The 23313-nt window shown below is 42.5% G+C and overlaps 1 protein-coding gene across 2 annotated transcripts; it reads left to right on the top strand.

Moving 5' to 3' along the window:
- The first annotated feature begins 4797 nt into the window (after positions 1-4797).
- LOC124041022 (sterile alpha motif domain-containing protein 7-like) lies at positions 4798-18253 on the top strand. 2 transcript variants are annotated; one of them, XM_046358177.1, is made up of 7 exons: positions 4798-5257; positions 13426-13561; positions 14656-14980; positions 15950-16590; positions 16721-16842; positions 17144-17254; positions 17439-18253. In XM_046358177.1, the coding sequence occupies exons 2-7, from the start codon at positions 13459-13461 to the stop codon at positions 17685-17687; spliced, it is 1551 nt and encodes a 516-aa protein (XP_046214133.1). In that variant the 5' UTR covers positions 4798-5257; positions 13426-13458; the 3' UTR covers positions 17688-18253. The 2 variants fall into 2 exon arrangements, with proteins under 2 accessions (XP_046214133.1, XP_046214134.1); XM_046358178.1 differs by lacking the exon at positions 4798-5257 and adding an exon at positions 10871-10960.
- Positions 18254-23313: the final 5060 nt, after the last annotated feature.

The following is a 23313-nucleotide window of genomic DNA, read 5'->3' as shown; positions in this document are numbered from 1 at the left end:
AGTTAAATAAAGGTTAAAAAAAACATATTTTAAAAAAATGCTTGTATGGATGTCAACCCCAATACATGTTCACGTCATCGTTACTAACCAACTGCATTACAGTTAAAAAACGGATTTAACTACCACCACCGATTTCTAGCTTCAACGAATGGGAGTTAGTATTTAGCAGACAATTGTTCTAACCCTGACAATGACAATATCTAAATATTATTCTGTGAAAACAGCCAAATATATCCAAATAGGATTTTAATAACCTGTTAGAACACCAACATCATGACAGATTTGACGGATATCCACTCTGTGACATCAGAGTTTTTGAGTTTGCACCAATTCCAGTGTCCTTGTTCTTTCCCCGCGTTCTGCATTCCAGTGATCTCATTGGTCCCTCAACGATGAAATCAGAGCGGAATATGGATCTGTATCCATCCGTTCGTTCGCTAGTCACACACGATATCTCATACACCACTGGCCCGATTTTGATGAAACTCGGGTGAATGATGCATCTTGTCATATAGATCTGCTATTTACGAAATTGTACTGATTGGCCCAGGGGGGCTATAGTAATCAACTGAAATTCCAAACTTTGAACAAGAAGGTAAAAATCGGCCCCTGAACAAGGCACTTAACCCACTGTTCCTAGGATGTCACTGAAAATATGAATTTGTTCTTAATTGACTAACTAGTAAAATAAAACACATTTCCCATAAGCTCTGTCCATTCACAAACATTGAACAACATCTATGGGCCTTGTTATTCCATACAGTTGACTTAAAATGTGATTGTTGTCTCATTAAGCGGGCCTCCTAATTGTCCCTGTAATTTCTAAGCAAACAGCTGGAGGCAGGGCTTTCTCCTATAGAGCTCCATTTTTTATGGAATGGTCTGCCTACCCATGTGAGAGACGCAAACTCAGTCTCAACCTTTAAGTCTTTACTGAAGACTCATCTCTTCAGTGGGTCATATGATTGAGTGTAGTCTGGCCCAGGAGTGTGAAGGTGAACGGAAAGGCTCTGGAGCAACGAACCGCCCTTGCTGTCTCTGCCTGGCCGGTTCCCCTCTTTCCACTGGGATTCACTGCCTCTAACCCTATTACAGGGGCTGAGTCACTGGCTTACTAGGGCTCTTTCATACCGTCCCTAGGAGGGGTGCGTCACTTGAGTGGGTTGAGTCACTGATGTGATCTTCCTGTCTGGGTTGGCACCCCCCCCCCCCTCCTTGGGTTGTGCCGTGGCGGAGATCTTTGTGGGCTATACTCGGCCTTGTCTCAGGATGGTAAGTTGGTGGTTGAAGACATCCCTCTAGTGGTGTGGGGGCTGTGCTTTGGCAAAGTGGGTGGGGTTATATCCTTCCTGTTTGGCCCTGGGTATCATCGGATGGGGCCACAGTGTCTCCTGACCCCTCCTGTCTCAGCCTCCGGTATTTATGCTGCAGTAGTTTATGTGTCGGGGGGCTAGGGTCAGTTTGTTATATCTGGAGTACTTCTCCTGTCCTATTCGGTGTCCTGTGTGAATTTAAGTATGCTCTCTCTAATTCTCTCTGTCTTTCTTTCTCTCTTTCTTTCTCTCTCTCTCTCGGGGGACCTGAGCCCTAGGACCATGCCTCAGGACTACCGGGCATGATGACTCCTTGCTGTCCCCAGTCCACCTGGCCGTGCTGCTGCTCCAGTTTCAACTGTTCTGCCTGTGAATATTATTATTTGACCATGCTGGTCATTTATGAACATTTGAACATCTCAGCCATGTTCTGTTATAATCTCTACCCGGCACAGCCAGAAGAGGACTGGCCACCCCACATAGCCTGGTTCCTCTCTAGGTTTCTTCCTAGGTTTTGGCCTTTCTAGGGAGTTTTTCCTAGCCACCGTGCTTCTACACCTGCATTGCTTGCTGTTTGGGGTTTAGGCTGGGTTTCTGTACAGCACTTTGAGATATCAGCTGATGTACGAAGGGCTATATAAATAAATGTGATTTGATTTGATTAATCCATAATAATTGTCACTAATTGGCCCAAGTTGGGGCACTGCATAATTTGTGCGGGATGACATGTTTGCTGTTGACTTAGTACTCCCCTCTTTAGATACATTGGGGCAAAAAAGTATTTAGTCAGCCACCAATTGTGCAAGTTCTCCCACTTAAAAAGATGAGAGAAGCCTGTAATTTTCATAATAGGTACACTTCAACTATGACAGACAAAATGAGAAAAAAAATCCAGAAAATCACATTGTAGGATTTTTTATTAATTTATTTGCAAATTATGGTGGAAAATAAGTATTTGGTCACCTACAAACAAGCAAGATTTCTGGCTCTCACAGACCTGTAACTTCTTCTTTAAGAGGCTCCTCTGTCCTCCACTCGTTACCTGTATTAATGGCTCCTTTTTGAACTTGTTATCAGTATAAAAGACACCTGTCCACAACCTCAAACAGTCACACTCCAAACTCCACTATGGCCAAGACCAAAGAGCTGTCAAAGGACACCAGAAACAATTAATTAACAGGTGACATCAATAAGGGATCATAGCTTTCAGCTGGATTCACCTGGTCAGTGTATGTCATGGAATTTCCAGGTGTTCCTAATGTTTAGTACACTCAGTGTAAGCACTCTGCCCATTAGAATTTCTGCAAATTAGACTTTTTGGGGGAACAGATTATTTTGATAAAATGCTGCTACTCTTCCTTCCTATATGATTTGATGACACTACATAAAGGCCTGGTCTTTTATCAAGAAAATTTGCACTATGATAGGTCACTCCGATTGACCAAATGTGGCTATGGCGTGCTTGGCCACCGCAATTGCTGCTTGCAGCTACATATTTTTTTATAACCAATATTCCAAGAGGGGGCTCTGCATCGTTTGTGGTGAATGACATGTTTACTGTTTCCTTGTATTCCTGTTCAAGAAAGTTTGGAATTTTGGAATGTTCAACATTTCAAATCCAGGGAAAATTCTTCAGTCAACTGACAGTTGATACAAGTCTCAAAATGACAGTCTCTAAAACCTGGAGGATTTACAAACTGTTTTTCAACTTGAGGTAAACAAGCAAAGCATTTAAATGTATCATGTATTTAAGGTCAGAATAATATTTCTTCAATAGACCCTATCCTGTGTTTGCAAACAATTCCAGCACGAGGGTGATGAGCGCAAGTTGATGGCAGAACAAGGGTGAGTTCTTATAGAGCGCCAGCCAAAAAAGCCTCTATTTACATGTTGCACGTTACTTTTGGATTAGAATTGGATTTTTAAGTCTCGTATGAATGTCCTGCTTAATATAATGTTTGCGTCTTCATCGCAAATCAACTGTATTATACTTTTTAAAACACTTCAACTTCAACCAGTAAAATTGCTCACAGTCTAGATGACGTCAGTGTGTCGTGTACTGGAAAAGGGTCTACATGAAGAAATGTATATTATGTATATTATTTGATATTATGAAGACTGTTTAGCTAGCTAGCTAGCTAACAACTGTCATAAGCTCGCTAAGTTAGCAAGTAATGTTGTGCCTGCAGTTGAAAAAAAACGATAGCTCAGCCCCATCACCATCTTCATCTTAAGACATTTTGAGACAAAGTTGATCTACTTTTGCTAAAGAAACGGTTGAGACTGAAATTCTGGTGTTGTCTGTCTTTCTGTCTGTCTGTGTGTGTGTTTTTGTGTCTGTCTGTGTATGTGTTTGTGTCTGTCTGTGTGTGTGTGTGTGTGTGTGTGTGTGTGTGTGTGTGTGTGTGTGTGTGTGTGTGTGTGTGTGTGTGTGTGTGTGTGTGTGTGTGTGTGTGTGTGTGTGTGTGTGTGTGTGTGTGTGTGTGTGTGTGTGTGTGTGTGTGTGTGTGTGTGTGTGTGTTTGTCTGTGTGATTTTGTGTCAGTCTATGTGATTTTGTGTGTGTGTGTGTGTGTGTGTGTGTGTGTGTGTGTGTGTGTGTGTGTGTGTGTGTGTGTGTGTGTGTGTGTGTGTGTGTGTGTGTGTGTGTGTGTGTGTGTGTGTGTGTGTGTGTGTGTGTGTGTGCGTGCGTGCGTGTGTGTGCTTGCACAGTGACTGGAGGGTGCTAGTATGACAAACATGGCAACAGTGTAACGATCCTGAGTACACTTAACCCTGCGGGAGCCTCATGCTCACGCCTAAACTGGATAGAGAGAGCGAGAGAGACAGTCCACCACTGTCCCCCATGCAATAACACCCTTAGTTAGCAGAAACACCCTACCCCCCACAATACTGCACACCTAGCTGTAGACTAATCCTACTTTATCCCTCCAGGATAAAAAAAAAGCATAATTCGAGGAACTGCACCAAGGGCCTCTGCTGTAAGCGGCTGGTGAGCACAAACTGTCAGATTAAGACGTCTGAGAGGATGATCCTGGTCACACATTTAGCAGGATTTTATTTCCTACCAAATGACCAGCTTGGATATTTGGCCAGTGTCCCTGTATGGAACTACAGAGAGTCTTAATAAACAAACCCAGACACCTCGTCAAAACAAAAAACAAACAAAAAAAACATGGTTGTTCTTCCCACATACCACAGTTCACAAGGCCAACCTTTCCTGTACTGTAGTGGTAGTGGTAGTGGTAGTGGTAGTGGTAGTGGTAGTGGTAGTGGTAGTGGTAGTGGTAGTGGTAGTGGTAGTGGTAGTGGTAGTGGTAGTGGTAGTGGTAGTGGTAGTGGTAGTGGTAGTGGTAGTGGTAGTGGTAGTGGTGGTTTTACCTTATAAGGCCTCCCCTTTTTCTGCCATCGGAAAAAGGGAGCTAAAGCATTTAGGTGTCTTAACCGCGGCCTAAAGTGCTAACAAGGGCTTAGTGAGGTAAATGTTGAAAGAGGTTTAGCCTCCCAACGCTTAATGCAGGACTCTCCTGGGAGTAATTACTGTGAAGCGCCTGGTCCGGCCGGTGCGTAGTTGGATGAGGAGATCACCCCAATGTCAGGAAATAGGGGAGGGGGGGGTGCTTAACTCGGGAGATAAAGCCAGGCTAATAGAGTTGAGGCAAAGCGGTATTTAACGTTTTTTTTTTTGGTTAAGGCCGTTAGTTAGCCGTTAGCTGCTGACACAGGACAGGGGTGTGGCTGATTGGCTGGTCACCACTTATCAGAGGTGTCAAGCTAGGCTGCTATACCAAGGCCCTGAGGAATCCATCAGCATCATATCCTGTGAACTCCTGACCTGAAGATACAGTGTAGCTTTAAGGTTTTTTATTTCGTTTAACTTCTCGTTCTGTCTACTCCGTTGGGACAAGTCAGTCACAAGCTGTTCTCATTGGCAGGAACTTGAAGGTGAGTCAAATGAAATTACCTCTGTCCTCTCCCCCTCACTCTCTCTCTCTCTGTTACTCTTCAACCTTCTTCTCCCTATTCCCACTCTCTCATTCATTCTTCATTCCGTGCGTTTCAAAAGCTGAACACTCAAATAAGATGTTATTAAATTGAATAATGCAAAGAGCACAGATCTGTAAATATATATATATATATACAGTGGATACAGTGGAACTCCTTAGAATTTGCTGAAGGTTCATTTAAAAAAGTTATTAGACGATTTCCGTTTAGTAAACAATTTATGTGAAGCACATGATGTTTGGAACACATGTTGGATGATGTGATTTCCTATCTAATTTAAATATTATGTTTATTTTGCTCATGCCCATTGGTTCATCCACACTGAACAAATAGTGTATGTTAAAACCACATGCACGTAAATTGCATATATATATTATATATATATATTGCAGTTATATATATATAATTACCGTTTTATATATATATATATATATATTCTATCTACGTATACTCTACATATTTTAAATTGTATGTATTCATCGAATACACACTGTGAAATGCATTTTACTGGTAGTTGCAATCAATCAATTTGTATTCACAAAACTTGTTCCTTAAAGGGATAGTTCAGTGATTTATTCAAATTCAGAGTAAAAAAAAAGAAGAAGCTAATTTTAGCATTTGTTGACTATGTTTAGTCTAACTGTGGATAACTCCCTCCCCAAAAAGTGTGGATTGCAGTCAGTCCTTGTGTATAGACAGGGTTGGGAAGGTTACTCATATCATCTTTTTCATTAAAGGCTAAACTGATCCTAGTTCAGCACCAGGGTTGGGTAGGTTTCTCATCTTATTCATTAGGATCTTAAAGGCTAAACTGATCCAAGTTCAGCACCAGGGTTGGGTAGGTTTCTCATCTTATTCATTAGGATCTTAAAGGCTAAACTGATCCTAGTTCAGCACCAGGGTTAGGTAGGTTTCTCATCTTATTCATTAGGATCTTAAAGGCTAAACTGATCCAAGTTCAGCACCAGGGTTGGGTAGGTTTCTCATCTTATTCATTAGGATCTTAAACGCTAAACTGATCCTAGCTCAGCACCAGGGTCGGATAGGTTACTTTCTAAATGTTATCCGTTTCAGTTACCCGTCTAAAATGATTATCAGTAATATAACTTTTGGATTACCCAAACTCATCAACCTAATCTTTTTACTTTTATTTACTTTTTGGATTACTTTCCTCGTTAGAACAAGACAAAAAAGGATCTATCAAACGCATTTGGTGTGTCATCATAGTGGTCTCTGATTGGTGGTCATCATTTGGTGTGTCATCATAGTGGTCTCTGATTGGTGGTCATCATTTGGTGTGTCATCATAGTGGTCTCTGATTGGTGGTCATCATTTGGTGTGTCATCATAGTGGTCTCTGATTGGTGGTCATCATTTGGTGTGTCATCATAGTGGTCTCTGATTGGTGGTCATCATTTGGTGTGTCATCATAGTGGTCTCTGATTGGTGGTCATCATTTGGTGTGTCATCATAGTGGTCTTTGATTGGTGGTCATCATTTGGTGTGTCATCATAGTGGTCTCTGATTGGTGGTCATCATTTGGTGTGTCATCATAGTGGTCTCTGATTGGTGGTCATCATTTGGTGTGTCATCATAGTGGTCTCTGATTGGTGGTCATCATTTGGTGTGTCATCATAGTGGTCTCTGATTGGTGGTCATCATTTGGTGTGTCATCATAGTGGTCTCTGATTGGTGGTCATCATTTGGTGTGTCATCATAGTGGTCTCTGATTGGTGGTCATCATTTGGTGTGTCATCATAGTGGTCTCTGATTGGTGGTCATCATTTGGTGTGTCATCATAGTGGTCTCTGATTGGTGGTCATCATTTGGTGTGTCATCATAGTGGTATCTGACTTGTGATCAGACTGGCTTAGGTAGGAACAAACTTAAACTTGCGTCTTTTTTTCAATGCTGATTGTCATTGAGAAAATGGAAAGGTGTCATAATGTTTTTTTTCTCTCCCTCAAACATAATTTCTGAATTTAAAAGTAATCAGAGAACCAATCCATTTGTTTTTCAAAAGTATTTGTTAACTGATTACAATATTTTTTTTTGCAGCGTAACTGATTAGTAACGTTTTTTTTTTGTAACTAGATAACATGTCATTCTTTACTCCCCAACCCGGTCTATAGTCTACTTTCAGGGTAAGGAAATAAATATAAATAATGTACAATACTGTAGATGAACTATCCCTTTAACTTTTTGTCTGTTGTGTTATTTTATTTTATTTATGTAAAATATTTAGGTAATGATGCCGTGAACTATGCAGTTGTAGGTAGCACGGACAGATAAAAACAAATATATATATATTTACATTTTTTTTTTAACTTTACCTCTCAAACCTGGTCTGTACTCACATGTGCTCATCTAATTAAATCAAAATCGAATTAAAATATCAACCTCATCGATATCTAAACCTCGGGTTCATTCAAACATGCTAACAACGTGTTGATGGTCTCAGCAAAAATATGTCTAGCATTTGTTTGTCACTTAAGGGGATTATAAACGTTCCAGACGATGCTTCTGTCTTGTCTGATATGACCTCCCCAAATGCAAGGCTTCATGTAAGTCGTCAGCAATTTTCATTTAATTCATTCTTGTAATGAGATTAGCCCGGGCAGCCGCAAATCCAGGCACCCGGAGCTCTAGTCTTAGATACAGGCTTCCACTTGTCACATGCAGGCCAAAACTCCAGTTCCTGTGTGCAAACATGTCAGATCAAATCTCACTGTTCGAAAACCTCAAGTTTTTAAGGTTTTTAAAAATGTACATGTTTATCCAAATGAATGGCATTACTTTAGTGGCTTGATTTCAAATGTACCATAGAATCAGCTACAGTAGGAGCTTAGTTAGTAAGTCAGTTAGTGAGGATTGATTAACTGGGTGTCATTTAGTCTAATGTTTAGGACTCCATCTAAAGGTCATCTATTACATTTTGGAGGTGACGATAATAGTTCAATATTTGAGTTAACTATCCCTTCAAAATACGCAATGTGGTCATTTGATTGACTTTAGTATATTCCGTAACACTTTACTTGACACCCAGCATCATAACATGTTATGACCCATATATTTACACCTGTTGTGACATATATTGTGTTATTTTATGGCTGGTTATGACACCTACATAAGACAGCCAAAACCCCCACAAAACCTACCACACAAGGCAAAACATTCCATTACACCATAGCCTACGTGTCAACAGTATGTTTATGTTTTATCATTTTTGGGAGAAACAACCCATATTAAATTATCGTTGTAATTGCGCACACATTGATATCACACATACATCCACCGTAATGCTCTGTTGTTGCTGCTGACTGGGATGAATGCAGGAGCAGATTTCAGGAGCAGGACAAGACACCCTCTTTTTTGACTCATGACTGATATATATATATATATATATTTTTTTTAAACCTTTATTTAACTAGGCAAGTCAGTTAAGAACAAATTCTTATAAGGCCCTTACTTGATAGGCCTATCTGGCTTATACAGTGGGGCAAAAAAAGGATTTAGTCAGCCACCAATTGTGCAAGTTCTCCCACTTAAAAAGATGAGAGAGGCCTGTAATTTTCATCATAGGTACACTTCAACTGTTCAAACAGGTGCCATTAATACAGGTAACGAGTGGAGGACAGAGGAGTCTCTTAAAGAAGAAGTTACAGGTCTGTCAGAGCCAGAAATCTTGCTTGTTTGTAGGTGACCAAATACTTATTTTCCACCATAATTTGCAAATAAATTCATTAAAAATCCTACAATATCATTTTCTGGATTTTTTTCTAATTTTGTCTGTCATAGTTGAAGTGTACCTATGATGAAAATGACAGGCCTCTCTCATCTTTTTAAGTGGGAGAACTTGCCCAATTGGTGGCTGACTAAATACTTTTTTGCCCCTTTGTATGATTATGATGTTCATAAAGGGTATTTTCTTAGTCTAAGTAAAGTGACACAGGATGGTCATAATGCTTCATGACAATGTCATAAGGTGAATTTCTACAAGTTATTTGAAATATGATTAATTACAACATACAATAAAGGATTTATGAAACAAACTTCAAATGAAAGGAAACTTCTAGGCGGGGAAAAACTAATTTGAAAAATATGAGTTTTGACACTCTTGTTTAGGTGCCATAGCCAGCCATAAAATTGGTATTGGTATTGTATAAGGACCCCCATTAGCCAGTGCAAAAGCATCAGCTACTCTTTCTGGGGTCCACATGAAACATGACATCATACATAGTACGGAACATTATTAGTGAAGCACTGAAATGCATCATTTCAAAACGTTACATATCAGTACATACACACAATATCTAGGTCTAATACATAGTGCAGTGCAATTTCAAAACAAGATATATAAAATGGCTGTGTCTCTTCACAGCCCACTTTGTGCAGTTAGTTGTTCTTTTATCTGATTTTTGAAACTGGTTTTATCACTAGCTTGAGTTTACCTGTGGTGGCAGAGAGTTCCATGTAGTAATGAGTTTCCCAGCCTCTGTTCTGGACCTGGGGACTGTGAAGAGACCTCTGGTTGCATGTCTATTGTTGTACAGATGCGTGTCTGAACTGTGTGCCAGCTGCTTGAACAAACAGTTTGTTACCTTCAACACATTAATACCTCACATAAAGACCAATAGTGATACAGTCAATGTCTCCTCAACTTTGAGCCAGGAGAGACTGACATGCATGGTACTGACACTTTCCCTCCGTGTACATCTAAGTGCAATATGTGCTGCTTTCTTCTGGACCAACTGATTGGCTGATTCTGGACCAACTAACAGGCTGATTGGTCGGCTGTTTGAACCATTTCAAGGGTGCTCTGCTATTCTTGGATAGCGGAATGACCTTTGCCCCCCTCCACATCTGAGGGCGCACATCGTCTTCTAGGCTTAAATTGTATTCCGCTACCAACCTCAGCAATGTACCATAATTATTTATAGATAGCAACAATTCTTTCACCTCTTCCACACCCACTTTGTAGAACTTGAAACTACAGTGCTTGTCTTTCATTGTTTGGTCCATTGTGCATTAAATTTGAAGGCTCAGAATTTGTTGTTTGACCAACAAATATTTTTCACATCTTTAACTTTGGAGTCATTGTAAAAAAAACTATTGTATATAATATTAATTATAATCGTTTAAACACAAATTTAGGTCCGGTTTTTGGAACATTGTTTTTTCTAGTTAAGGCTTTAATGATCGCTACATCTGATGGGTGTGAATACTGCTCTAGAGCAGATTTCTGTAACGTTAGTAAAGATGTGATCAATACACGTGGATGATTTAGTTCCCGTTCTGTTTGTAAATACCCTGGTGGGTTGACTGAAAACCTGAACCAGATTACAACAGGCATTTTACTGAATTGTACAGTAGTTGCTCAGCTGTATGGCAAGTCCTAGTGTGTGCTGCAATAGGGGCCAGGCCTCTCTGGCTTCCCTCGGACTCTTCTTGGTTCAAGTTCATACAAGCCCTACTCTTCCTGTAAAAGATTAATTACTGAGTACAAGCTGTTTTTCCAGCTGAGCGCTATACCTCAAAGACTAGTGTCCCCTCTTCTGACTGGTGGTTCAGTGATAATAGTAGGGATAGGCTTGAATGTACAGTAGTCTGTTGTTTCCGTAGCGTTGGTTTGGTCAGTAACCGGGTGAGTTTTCATTTATTTATACATGCATAGACATACTTATACTCATAGACATACTCACTTTACCTCTACCTACGTGTACAAATGACCTGGACTAACCGGTACCCCTGCACATTGACTCGGTACCGGTACCCCCTGTATATAGCCTCGTTATTGTTATTGTTACTTTTTAAAAACTTTTGTTTATTTAGTAAATATTTTCTTAACTCTATTTTCTTATAAATGCATTGTTGGGTTAAGGGCTTGTAAGTAAGCATTTCACGGCAAGGTCTACTACACCTGTTGTATTCGGCTCGTGACAAATAAAATGGGATTTAATTTATACTGACATTCAGACAGGCAAAATGACACTATGATGCAATAGATTTTTCCTTACACTCACATTATGGAGACATTTTACACGCAAACTCTTTACACACAATATACTGTACTCAACACAGATCCCCCCCCCCACCCCCCAAAAAAACACTTATGTAAATTTACATTCAGGCTACCTGAGGAGGACAGATAAAACCTTGAGCCGTCCATCTATTAATCCACTATGGTGTATGTCATATTTTTAAATGTTCTCTCTTCTTACCTCTATCCATCCCTTTTGTATATTTTCTGAATGTAATAGATGAAAGATAAAAGGTTGTGTGGAGAGTGACATTGGTAGCAGGGACCAGGGTGACCATGCTTGCGTGTGGCGCCACAAATTTCCCCATAAACCAATTTCCCTCCACCAGATTTATCCCCCAAGGTGTTTTCAGGACATCTCAAGGGGCTAATGGAGGCTAATAAGATTATCACTCAAGGTGTATTGTCTGGTGTGCTTACAGGCAAGGTTTGCTGAGGTAAAACTCCTAAACGCCCGGATTACCTCCAACACATCCCTTTAAAGTGCTGTATAGTCAGGATTTAGCTAATCGGATAGTGGGGGGAGGGAGGGCCAGGTTGGAAGACACACGGGTCAGCAGATGTTCTCGGGGCCTGGCAGACTAGATGGGACTAACAGGAGGATTAGATGGGTCTGTGAGGGAACTTTAGGGGACTGTGGGGTAGTACGGTACACCACTGACTGAGGATAAAGGCTGCTAACGGTTAGGGATAGGCTGGATTTTATGGGGGGGATTATTTAGGCAAGTATATTTTGTCAGGGGTGTGTTGTCATAGGTTACCCCATAGGTGTATCTAGACACACACACACACATGCATGCAAACACACACACACACACACACACACACCATAAAGGAGAGATACCCAGTCATTTCAGTAACGCCATGAGTTATTTCAGAGCCACCTCTGACATAATATTTTCCTGTAGTATGGGTTAAAAAAGTAAAATTTTTTATGGATATAAATCTACAGCCCATACTGGTCCTGGATTAAAGCACTTGTCTGTTCAGTGTTATATTTATTCATTAGATGCTAATCACATAGCAATGATATGCGCTATGTGTGTGTGTGTGTGTGTGTGTGTGTGTGTGTGTGTGTGTGTGTGTGTGTGTGTGTGTGTGTGTGTGTGTGTGTGTGTGTGTGTGTGTGTGTGTGTGTGTGTGTGTGTGTGTGTGTGTGTGTGTGTGTGTGTGTGTGTGTGTGTGTGTGTGTGTGTGTGTGTGTGTGTGTGAGGTATATGGAGGCAGAAAATGTTCCAATGTTCCTTTCTGCTCTGAGGTGAATTTAGAGTCTAGACAGTATTCCTCCATCCTCAATATAGCTTTGGTTGCTCCACCGAAACTTCATTGTCAACTTTTGACAACAGTTTATTTTTTTTATATCTCAATGTCATCAGTCTTGTCTCTCTCTCTCTCTCCCTTAACAGACCATTGATGAAAACATGCTTAGCAACGATTAGCAATCCTCACATGCCTATTAAGTGTACTAGTTATGGTAGTATTGTAACGTAAGGGTTTATTGATGGACAGTACACACGTGATCACTGACGAGTAGTAGCCTAATCTATTCTGAGTCCTGAGGACTTATGTTGCATCCCTCTTGGGCTATAACTTAGTTAATTGGGCTAACACGGTCTTGAGTCACACTAGCCACCCATGTTTGATATCTATCTGTTCAGTTACATTACACACAGTAACTGTGTGCCATCATTTTAATCATAGAGGGCCTTTCAATGTATAGGTCATGGTTGCCTCCTAGTGGTGAAATATGAAAATGACAAGCAATTTAAAGAAGGTTGCTAAAAGGGGACTTAACTAAGACTAATTAACACTAATCTGCTCAACACCACTTTACCTTTTTTTATACTGGGCAAGTGCGGTCTTTCCTGGACCAGGTATATGTAAGCAAGGTTCCTTCCTTCTTAAAGGACCAATTAGATTAAAACAAGTACTTGAAAACAGACTAAATCACTGTTAGCTAACCATCTGAGGGACCAATCAGCAATATCCCAGGGACCAATGCTGATCCACGGGCCACAGGTTGACAAACACTGGTCTTAAATACTAATCTCCTCATCTCGGTTCCACAGAGAGGCAGTTTCCTAGAGGTCAGAGGTCAGGCCATGACCCCGAGGGAGCAGCTGAGAAAGATGTCAGCGATGGGGGAGCAGGGGGCTCTAGATGAGAAACACTGGTACCGCCTGGTCAATGGCATGTCTGCTGGAGGTAAAGGCTGATCCACCTGGCTTGAATCTGCATGTCTCTCTGTTAGCCTGCTGAGTTAAAGTCCTAGGTATTAGCTCGTTCATCCTTGCCTAGAAAATTCCCTCAAACTAACCAAGAGCATTCATACTCCTACATACCTTAGAACCAGGAGCTTTTCACTGACCTACGCAATTGCTGGGGCCCAGAACTTTAGCTGATCAGGTCACATAGTCAGTGGAAACTTTGGGCCCTAGTTTTGTATCGACTTCTAAGTGGCGTGACACATCCACCATCGAAGGCTAGGTATTTCAGAAGGTTAGGTATTTCAGAAGGTTAGGTATTTCAGAAGGTTAGGTATTTCAGAAGGTTAGGTATTTCAGAAGGCTAGGTATTTCAGAAGGTTAGGTTTTTCTGAAGGTTAGGTATTTCAGAAGGTTAGGTATTTCAGAAGGTTAGGTATTTCAGAAGGTTAGGTATATCAGAAGGCTAGGTATTTCAGAAGGCTAGGTATTTCAGAAGGTTAGGTATTTCAGAAGGTTAGGTATTTCAGAAGGCTAGGTATTTCAGAAGGTTAGGTATTTCAGAAGGCTAGGTATTTCAGAAGGCTAGGCTAGGTATTTCAGAAGGTTAGGTATTTCAGAAGGTTAGGTATTTCAGAAGGTTAGGTATTTCAGAAGGTTAGGTATTTCAGAAGGTTAGGTATTTCAGAAGGTTAGGTATTTCAGAAGGTTAGGTATTTCAGAAGGTTAGGTATTTCAGAAGGTTAGGTATTTCAGAAGGTTAGGTATTTCAGAAGGTTAGGTATTTCAGAAGGTTAGGAAGGTTAGGTATTTCAGAAGGTTAGGTATTTCAGAAGGTTAGGTATTTCAGAAGGTTAGGTATTTCAGAAGGTTAGGTATTTCAGAAGGTTAGGTATTTCAGAAGGCTAGGTATTTCAGAAGGTTAGGTATTTCAGAAGGTTAGGTATTTCAGAAGGTTAGGTATTTCACTAGTCCTGCATGTTGGAGCTCGAAGCCTAAGATTTTCACTGTACCCTGCAATCACACCTGCAACCCTGTACACGTGACTGTTAAACACTCTGAATCTGAATCGTGTTGCGTTGTGTTTCGTCGCAGAGCTACGTCAGCGGCAGGAGATGATGATGAGAAACCAGATGACCATGACTCCACAGATTCTGGCCCAGGGACAGCAAAGGTTACAGGGGGTGCCCACCCAGTTTGAGCCCCGCTTCATGGAAAGAGAGCTAGCTCCTCCCTCTGAGATGGTATCTTCTGAGGTCAGGCAGATGCACATGGGGGGTCACCTCGGTCCGCCCATGCCCCCACATCCTGGTATGCCTGGCAGGGGCTTCCCTGGAGCTGGCTATAGCTTCATGCCCTCAGAGCCCATGGAGACAGTTGCCCGGCGACAGGAGCTCATCCACAAGCAGAACATTGCCAGGTACGGTCTGACATTGATCTGCAGCTGCATGTTACAGGACATATCAAAGTACACGTCATGGACTCTAGGGCTTTGGAAATCATAGCCCTCCCTTTTACGGGCCCCTTCACCTTAATACCAAGAGCCTGTTTCATGCACTACATTACAGAACAGTTGGCAGATATGATTTGATTAAATACAGAGCCCATACACAGAGCCCATGTGACCTACAAATGTGTATTGTTATATATATATATATGTAGTGTTCGGTTATGTCTGATTGTTGTATTGTGATATCTAACTGGTTTGTGTTGTTACGTCTGAGTGGTTTATTGTTATGTCTGATTGGTGTGTTGTCACGTTTGATTGGTGTGTTGTGTCTGATTGGTGTGTCACGTCTGATTGGTGTGTTGTCACGTTTGATTGGTGTGTTGTCACGTCTGATTGGTGTGTTACGTTTGATTGGTGTGTTGCGTCTGATTGGTGTGTTACGTCTGATTGGTGTGTTATGTCTGATTGGTGTGTTATGTCTGATTGGTGTGTATTGTTATGTCTGATTGGCGTGTTATGTCTGATTGGTGTGTTATGTCTGATTGGTGTGTTGCGTCTGATTGGTGTGTTATGTCTGATTGGTGTGTTGCGTCTGATTGGTGTGTTATGTCTGATTGGTGTGTATTGTTATGTCTGATTGGCGTGTTATGTCTGATTGGTGTGTTATGTCTGATTGGTGTGTTGCGTCTGATTGGTGTGTTATGTCTGATTGGTGTGTTATGTCTGCTTGGTGTATTTTTACGTCTGATTGGTGTATTGTTACGTCTGATTGGTGTATTGTTACGTCTGATTGGTGTATTGTTACGTCTGATTGGTGTGTTACGTCTGATTGGTGTATTGTTACGTCTGATTGGTGTATTGTTATGTCTGATTGGTGTATTGTTACGTCTGATTGGAGTATTGTTACGTCTAACTGGTTTGTATTGGTTGTTTTTTCAGGATGGAGATGAATGCCATCCTCCATCAGAAGGAGATGGAGAACGCACATCAGAAGGGTCTGATGGGTATGGAGGCGCCCATGATGTACCAGTCCAATGCCATGGCGTTCCGAGGGCGCCAACGCCTCCCAGACGGCCACGACGTCTTCGTCCACCGCACCACCCTGGAGGAAATGCAGGCCAACAGCCTCCTGATGTCCTCCAGCCCCTATCCACCAATCAGCACGCTGCAGAGGGAGAGGAGCCGCAGGGTCGGTCGCAGGGCAACTAATCACAAGAGCACAGAGAGCCACGTGTCGGGCCCGAAGGGCCAATCGGAAGACAAGAGCGTGGAGCAGAGTCCCGGCGGTGCCTCGGGAGAGGAGAAAGAGGCGGAGGGGAAAATGGACATGGGAGGGGAGGCGGCCAGCAAACAACATCAAACCAAAATGGACGCACAGCTCTCGGCGGGCAGCAGGAAGAGCTACAAGGAGGAGGAGCAGGGCCTGCGCAAGGCCTGCATAAACAGTCAAGATGGCTGCCCTGACGTTACCAACTGCAACAGTGGCGCCAGCGAGAAAGACATGCCTGGCCAATGCTCTGCGTTCCAGTATCCCTCCGCCAGTGGGCCTATCCCAGGCATGCCTTACATGTTCCCTCATGGTGGGTCTACTTTCTACAGTCTTATTTTGATCAAAACTCTCAGGGGTTTGTGCCTGCTGTCTTTGATTTGATTTGTATCATTTATTTGACCAAGGATAGATGTGAGCCGTATGTGTGTTGTTTTGATCAGGGCACCCCAATCTCTTTCTCAACGGAGAAGATATGTCCTCTATCCAAGACCTCAGGAAGTGGACAGTGGACGACGTTTACAACTTCATCAACAACATACCCAGCTGCTCTGAATATGCTCAGGTTGGTGTCTTTTCCTGGTCATCATCAAAACAGTAGAGTGACTTCCTGCTTACAAAAATCAATAACAACAGAATTGAAATCTGCCAGGACTGTCGCTGTTGTTTCTTAACAGTTTGCACCCTCCCCCGAGACAGTCCCACTTTGCAGGTTTGAATTCTGTTGTTGGTGATTTTTGTAAACAGAAAGTTGCCTCGCTGTATATAGTGTCATACTGCTGCACCTGCCTTTTAAAGGATGTTCTTCTAACCGGTTAAACGTTCCTGTATCCCTCCTCCTCATATTACCTGATTATTCCCTGCAGACGTTCAAGGACCACGTGATAGATGGGGAAACGTTGCCGCTCCTGACAGAAGAACATCTACTGGACACCATGGGACTGAAGCTGGGCCCTGCACTCAAGATACGATCACAGGTAGACAAACCATCAAACAAATTCGGACAGCAGACCAAAAGATTTTCAAGTGCTGTCTATTTAATTTTCAATGGGATTAAATATTTTGCAAACCATTTTCGGAGAAAAAAAGTATTGATGCACATAGTTTCAGCACATTGTTTATTATAATACCTTTTGGCATCTCTATCTCTGTCCCACCCAGGTGTCTCGACGGCTAGGCAGCATGTTTTATATGATGAACCTCCCGCTCGCCGCCGCCGCCGCTCTGCAGGCTGCCCCTGAGAAGGCAGGAGGAGGCCGATCGTCAGAGATCAGCTCCCCTGTTAACTGTAACAGTGTGGAGATGATGGGCAGCCCGTGCACCAGAGACCCAGAGGGCCTGAAACCAACCGACTCCCTCCCAGAGATTGACAACCCCTCTCCCCCGTTGGCCAGCAGTGGAACTGCCTGAGGCATCAGTGTGTGGGAGAAGAGTCGTCAGCCAGTGGCTCAGATCCAAGTCGACCACTAGCCCCTACCACATACATATAGACACATACCCTCTAAGGACTTCATGTAGATTTTTAAGCATTGGATGGGTATAAGTGATATAGTAACAGCTGCATCTTGCCCTCTGATTGGCTAGATGGAATTGTTGCTGTGTTGGATACACCTGTCCAACTTTCAGAAGTGCACAGGGAGTAGGAAATAGGGTTCGATTAGGATTTCAGCAAGCGATTCAGCCCAAAGAGCTGCTTTTAAGCTGCTAACCATTTCCGTCAGGCAATGGTGTTCAGTTTTCTAGTGTGTGCCCTGCAGTGTTTAAACTGCTAGGTGTATGATGGCATTTTTGTATGTATTTAGTTACAGTTGAAATGTTTGGTACTGTTTTTCCACCATGTTTCAGATTCAAGATGGAGGCATTAAACCCCAAGCCGTTAGAAATATAGATGGCTTGATGAAGAATGGGAAGAACACTGAATATACACATGACCTCTGTGTTTGGGGAGAAAATAAACTGTATTATGTAAATATTAATGCATTTATTGTGTTTTTGTAGCATAATGCTTTCCAATGAATATGAGTGATATTATCAGTTTTAATGAATATAAATGATTGATTTTAACGTCACAATGTAGCCTATCAAATCACTGTTTTTTAAAATCATTTTTCTATGTTTTCTGGTTCAGTTTTGAAACATTTGTAATGTAGTAATGTACACTGAACATCAATCATATAAATAATGTATATGTCGATAGCTACACTTTATCTGAATTTGTACAGTTGGCACTCATCCAGTTTATCTGCATTCAGGGGCGGACTGGGACCAGAAATCGGCCCTGGCATTTCTAAAACACAGGCCTATTTTTTTACCTTGAGGCCCCCCGATTATTAGCCAGATAATGATCAAGTTAGACAGGCCCACTGGGCACTTTTTTTTTTTATCAGCCCATCTGCCCGAAATGCCAGAGGGCCAGTCCACCTTTGTACATTAGAATGAACACCCTTGACCCATTAGAGCACATTAGAATGAACACCCTTGAACCATTAGAGCACATTAGAATGAACACCCTTGAACCATTAGAGCACATTAGAATGAACACCCTTGAACCATTAGAGCACATTAGAATGAACACCCTTGAACCATTAGAGCACATTAGAATGAACACCCTTGAACCATTAGAGCACATTAGAATGAACACCCTTGAACCATTAGAGCACATGAGAATGAACACCCTTGACCCATTGGAGCACATTAGAATGAACACACTTTGACCCCGTCGTTTGAGATACCGTGGTGGTAAGGCTATTTCAAATTCAAATCACATGCTTTGATACTAACAGAAGCCAAATATAATTACCATGAGATAACATTATTATTACAAGGTGATTCATTCAATATGATTTCTCGAAGAAGGGTCTCTTGTTGAAGAAACTCACCTTTCAAGATAGAAAAGGGGTATCTGGAATGGTCCATGCTACCCGGGATCCTAGGGACGTCCCTACCCCATTGAAGTTTAAAATGGTTAAATGGTTCAAAAGGTTTACGGTTAAGGTTAGGCTAAGGGTAGGATTTAAGGTTTTACAACCCTTGCTTTTTGGCTGATCCATTTGTGGTTTCAGGTGTGGGAGAAAACCGAGTTGGGTGCTGTGGAATCAGTGAGGGTAACCAGAAGTTGTCTTGTGATAATTGTTTGTGTTTCTGCTGGTCAGAAGGAGCAAGTGCTCCATGTTAAATGAATGGAGGCACCGAGATGTGATTTTGCTCTCATGAAAAGGGCGCCATTGAAAGGAGTGATTACTGGGGCAGCGGTAAATGTGAATGATGACCGACTGAAGGGAAGATTCCCGGTGTTTGTGATGCTCGTCGTTTGGTGCGACACAGACAGGGTGGCGTGAGTGGTGGAACAGAAGAGTCATTGTCTGTTCTTTTGAGTTTTGATGTTGAGTTTTAGCCTGACAAATTGATGTTAGGATATATAAGTTATCCTGTATGAGCTTTTGTGCCGAATACATTACGTTGTTACAGGTGTCAGGCTTATGGACATGTGGCAGCAGTGTGTAGGAGGGAGGTTCCTAGGTGTGATACATGTGCAGAAGGGCATGAGACAAATGAATGTGTAGCATTGGGGAAAGTAGTGGTATGTGTTAATTGTAGAGGTGCCCATGGGGCTGGGGCTCAGAAATGTCCAGTGCGAGAGAGGCAGGTTGAGGTTTCCAGGGTCACAGTAGTGCAAAAGTTGTCATATGCTGAAGCAGTGAAGAAAGTAGAGTAAGATGAGTCAAGGGGGAGGGATCCTGAGAGGAGTGGTGTGACTAGTAGATCTGTCCCAGTACCGAGGGATAAACCAGCAAGTGATATCTACACTACCGTTCAAAAGGTTGGGGTCATTTAGAAATGTCCCTGTTTTTGAAAGAAAAGCACATGTTTTGTCCGTTTAAAATAACATCAAATTGATCAGAAATACATTGTAGACATGTTTAATGTTGTAAATAACTATTGTAGCTGGAAACAGTAGATCTTTAATGAAAAATCTACATAGGCGTACAGAGGCCTGTTGTGCTGATTAATGAAGCAATTAAAACTGGCCTTCTTTAGACTAGTTGAGTATCTGGAGCATCAGCATTTGTGGGTTCGATTACAGGCTCAAAATGGCCAGAAACAAAGCACTTTCTTCTGAAACTCGTCAGTCTATTCTTGTTCTGAGAAATGAAATCTATTCCATGCGAGAAATTGCCAAGAAACTGAAGATCTCATACAACGCTGTGTACTACTCCCTTCACAGAACAGCTCAAACTGGCTCTAACTGGAATAGAAAGAGGAGTGGGAGGCCCCGGTGCACAACTGAGCAAGAGGACAAGTATATTAGAGTGTCTAGTTTGAGGAAAACACGCCTCACAAGTCCTCAACTGGCAGCTTCATTAAATAGTACCCGCAAAACACCAGTCTCCACGTCAACACTGAAGAGGCGACTCCGGGATGCTGGCCTTCTAGGCAGAGTTGCAAAGAAAAAGACAGATCTCAGACTGACTAATAAAAAGAAAGACTAAGATGGGCAAAAGAACACAGACACTGGACAGAGAAACTTTTTTACAGCATCTAAGAGTCGCCTCTTCACTGTTGACCTTAAGACTGGTGTTTTGCGAGTACTATTTAATGAAGCTGCCAGTTGAGGACTTGTGAGGCATCTGTGGGATGGAGGTGTGGATGAGAGGAGGGATGATAGTGGTAGTGAACTATTATAATCCGTGTCAAGTATTGGACATAGAAGAGTTGGAGAGAGTGGAGGGCCAGGATGGAAGTACGGTCAGGTGGTGTGGGGATTTTAATGCCCACAACACGCTCTGGGGGGACGGATGGGGGGATGGATGGATCGAAATGGCCAAGTGATGGAACATCTGATAGAAGTTAAAGATCTGGTGTACCTGAATGATGGCTGAGGGACCAGGATTGATGCAGACACAGGGAAAGAGTCTGCCTTGCACCTCACTCTGGTATTTAGTGTGATGACAGGAATCTGTTAGTGGGAGTTATGGGAGGAGTTGACAGTAGGGAGTGATCATTACCCATAGTATGCACAGATGGCCAGAGGGAGGAGGAGGTGTCAGTGGATGGAGTAGGCAGGTGGGTGTTTGAAAGGGCAAAGTGGGATCAGTTTCAGGAGCTGAGTGAGCAGGTGATGGCTCGGGTGGATATGAGAGGGGAAGTGGATAGTATGAATAACTGTCTGAGAACAGCTTTAGTGGGGGCAGCTACTGAGGTGATACTTAGGAGTTCAGGGAAGAGGAGGAGGAGGAAAGCAGTCCCGTGGTGGACGGAGGAGTGTGGGGAAATGGTGAGGAGTAGGAACAGGGAATTTAGAGTACTGAAAAGGACACATAACTTCAAATATCTGAGCAGGCCCAGGCTCTGGTGAGGAGAACTATACGTCAGGTAAAGAGGTCATATTGGCGTCGGTTCTGTGACACCAGTGGAAGGGTGACACCAGTGGGAGAAGCCAGAGGGATGAGGAAAGCAGTCCCTTTCCTAGAATGAGTAGAATGAGTGGGGTCAGAAGGGAGTGGGATTATCCAGTGTTGACAAGTGGGAAAGATGTGGCAGTAACAGATGAGGAGAAGGCAGAGATGATGGCCAAAGCGTTAGTCCAAGTGCATTGCTCAGCAAATTGGTCAGAGGAGGGACAGAGGGAATGAGAGAGGAGCATCTTGGAGAGCTGGATAGGGGGGAGGACGTAAAGGATGTGTTGAATGCACCATTTACCATGGCAGAGGTGAAAATGGCAATAGGTAAGGCCTTGTTAACTTCACCTGGGAAAGATGAGGTGTGCTATATTATGTTGGCCCATTGTAGTAATGAGGCACTGAATAAGCTTTTGGTGTTGTATAACAGAGTGTGGGAGGAGTGGAAACTACCAGGCAGCTGGCAGGAAGCAGTAGTGTTACCAATCTGGAATCTGCGGAAGGACCCAATGAGGCCAACAAGCTATCGGCCAATAGCTTTAACATCACATGTATGTAAGATTATGGGGTGTATGATAATGGGGCTTGTTAATCAAGCTTGATATTATGGGGATAGGAGGAAGAACGTACAACTGGATAAAGGATTTCCTGTTTGGAAGGTCTGCCCAGGTGAGGGTCAGGAAGTCTCTCTCAGGCAGCTACATGGTGGATAATGACCCACCACAGGGGAGTGTAACTAGTCCTCTGTTGTTCTCAATCCTGATCAATGATGTTTACTCTCAGGTACAGCCGGATATTGGGAGGTCGTTCTTTGCAGATGATGGGGACTTATGGAAAAAAGGAAGAAATGTGCCATATATAGTCAGGAAGGTACAGGATGCAATTAATAAGGTAGAGCAGTGGGCATTAATGTGGTGATTTAGGTTCTCTGTAGAGAAAACTCAGACAGTGTTCTTTACCAGGAGGAAGGTGGGAGATGAGGTATGCTTGAGGTTATATGGGAGAAACTTGGGGTAAACTTTGACACTAGACTGACCTGAGCAGAACACATTGAGAGAGTGGTGGGAAAGTGTAAGAAGGTGCTAAATGTGATGCGCTGTCTGACAGGGAAGGAGTGGGGGGGCTGGGCGTTCCTCATTCAGGACCATGTATGTTGCATTGATCTGATCTGTAATAGACTATAGAAGTATAGCGTATAGTTCAGCAGCCCGGACATCATAGGAATGGCTCGATGTCATACAGGGACAAGGACTCAGAATATGTAGTGGGGGCGTGTTGGACGTCCCCAGTGGCTGCACTACAGATGGAGATGGGGGAAATGCCATTGCAGATTAGGAGACAGCAGCTGGCATGAATTATTGAATCAGGGAGAAAGGGATACAGGAAATGAGTTTAAAGAGTATATTGAGTAGAACGTCATTAGATATAGTCTCAAATATTTTGTTCACTTTTTTTATGAGCAACGGGGCTGGCAGGTAGGATTTAGTTTCTCCCTGTCTCTGGCCCACACTCCAGTACAGTAGGTGGCGGTAATGCACTATAACGTTGGATGTCAACCGCCGATAAACCCCACCAAAAAATAACAAAGGGAAGTTATTGCAGGAACCTGTTTGGAACGTAACATTTTTTTTGGGGGG

Source organism: Oncorhynchus gorbuscha, linkage group LG08 (assembly GCF_021184085.1).
Source record: "Oncorhynchus gorbuscha isolate QuinsamMale2020 ecotype Even-year linkage group LG08, OgorEven_v1.0, whole genome shotgun sequence".
Lineage (NCBI taxonomy): Eukaryota > Metazoa > Chordata > Actinopteri > Salmoniformes > Salmonidae > Oncorhynchus > Oncorhynchus gorbuscha.
The sequence above is the reverse complement of the archived record's forward strand: the minus strand, read 5'-3'. Positions and strand labels throughout refer to the sequence as shown.

Coding starts and splice junctions, on each gene's coding strand:
- LOC124041022 (XM_046358177.1), top strand. CDS start 13,459: ATGACCCCGAGGGAGCAGCTGAGAAAGATGTCAGCGATGGGGGAGCAG. Junction 16,591..16,720: donor GCCTTACATGTTCCCTCATG/GTGGGTCTACTT, acceptor TGTTTTGATCAG/GGCACCCCAATCTCTTTCTC. Junction 16,843..17,143: donor GCTGCTCTGAATATGCTCAG/GTTGGTGTCTTT, acceptor TATTCCCTGCAG/ACGTTCAAGGACCACGTGAT.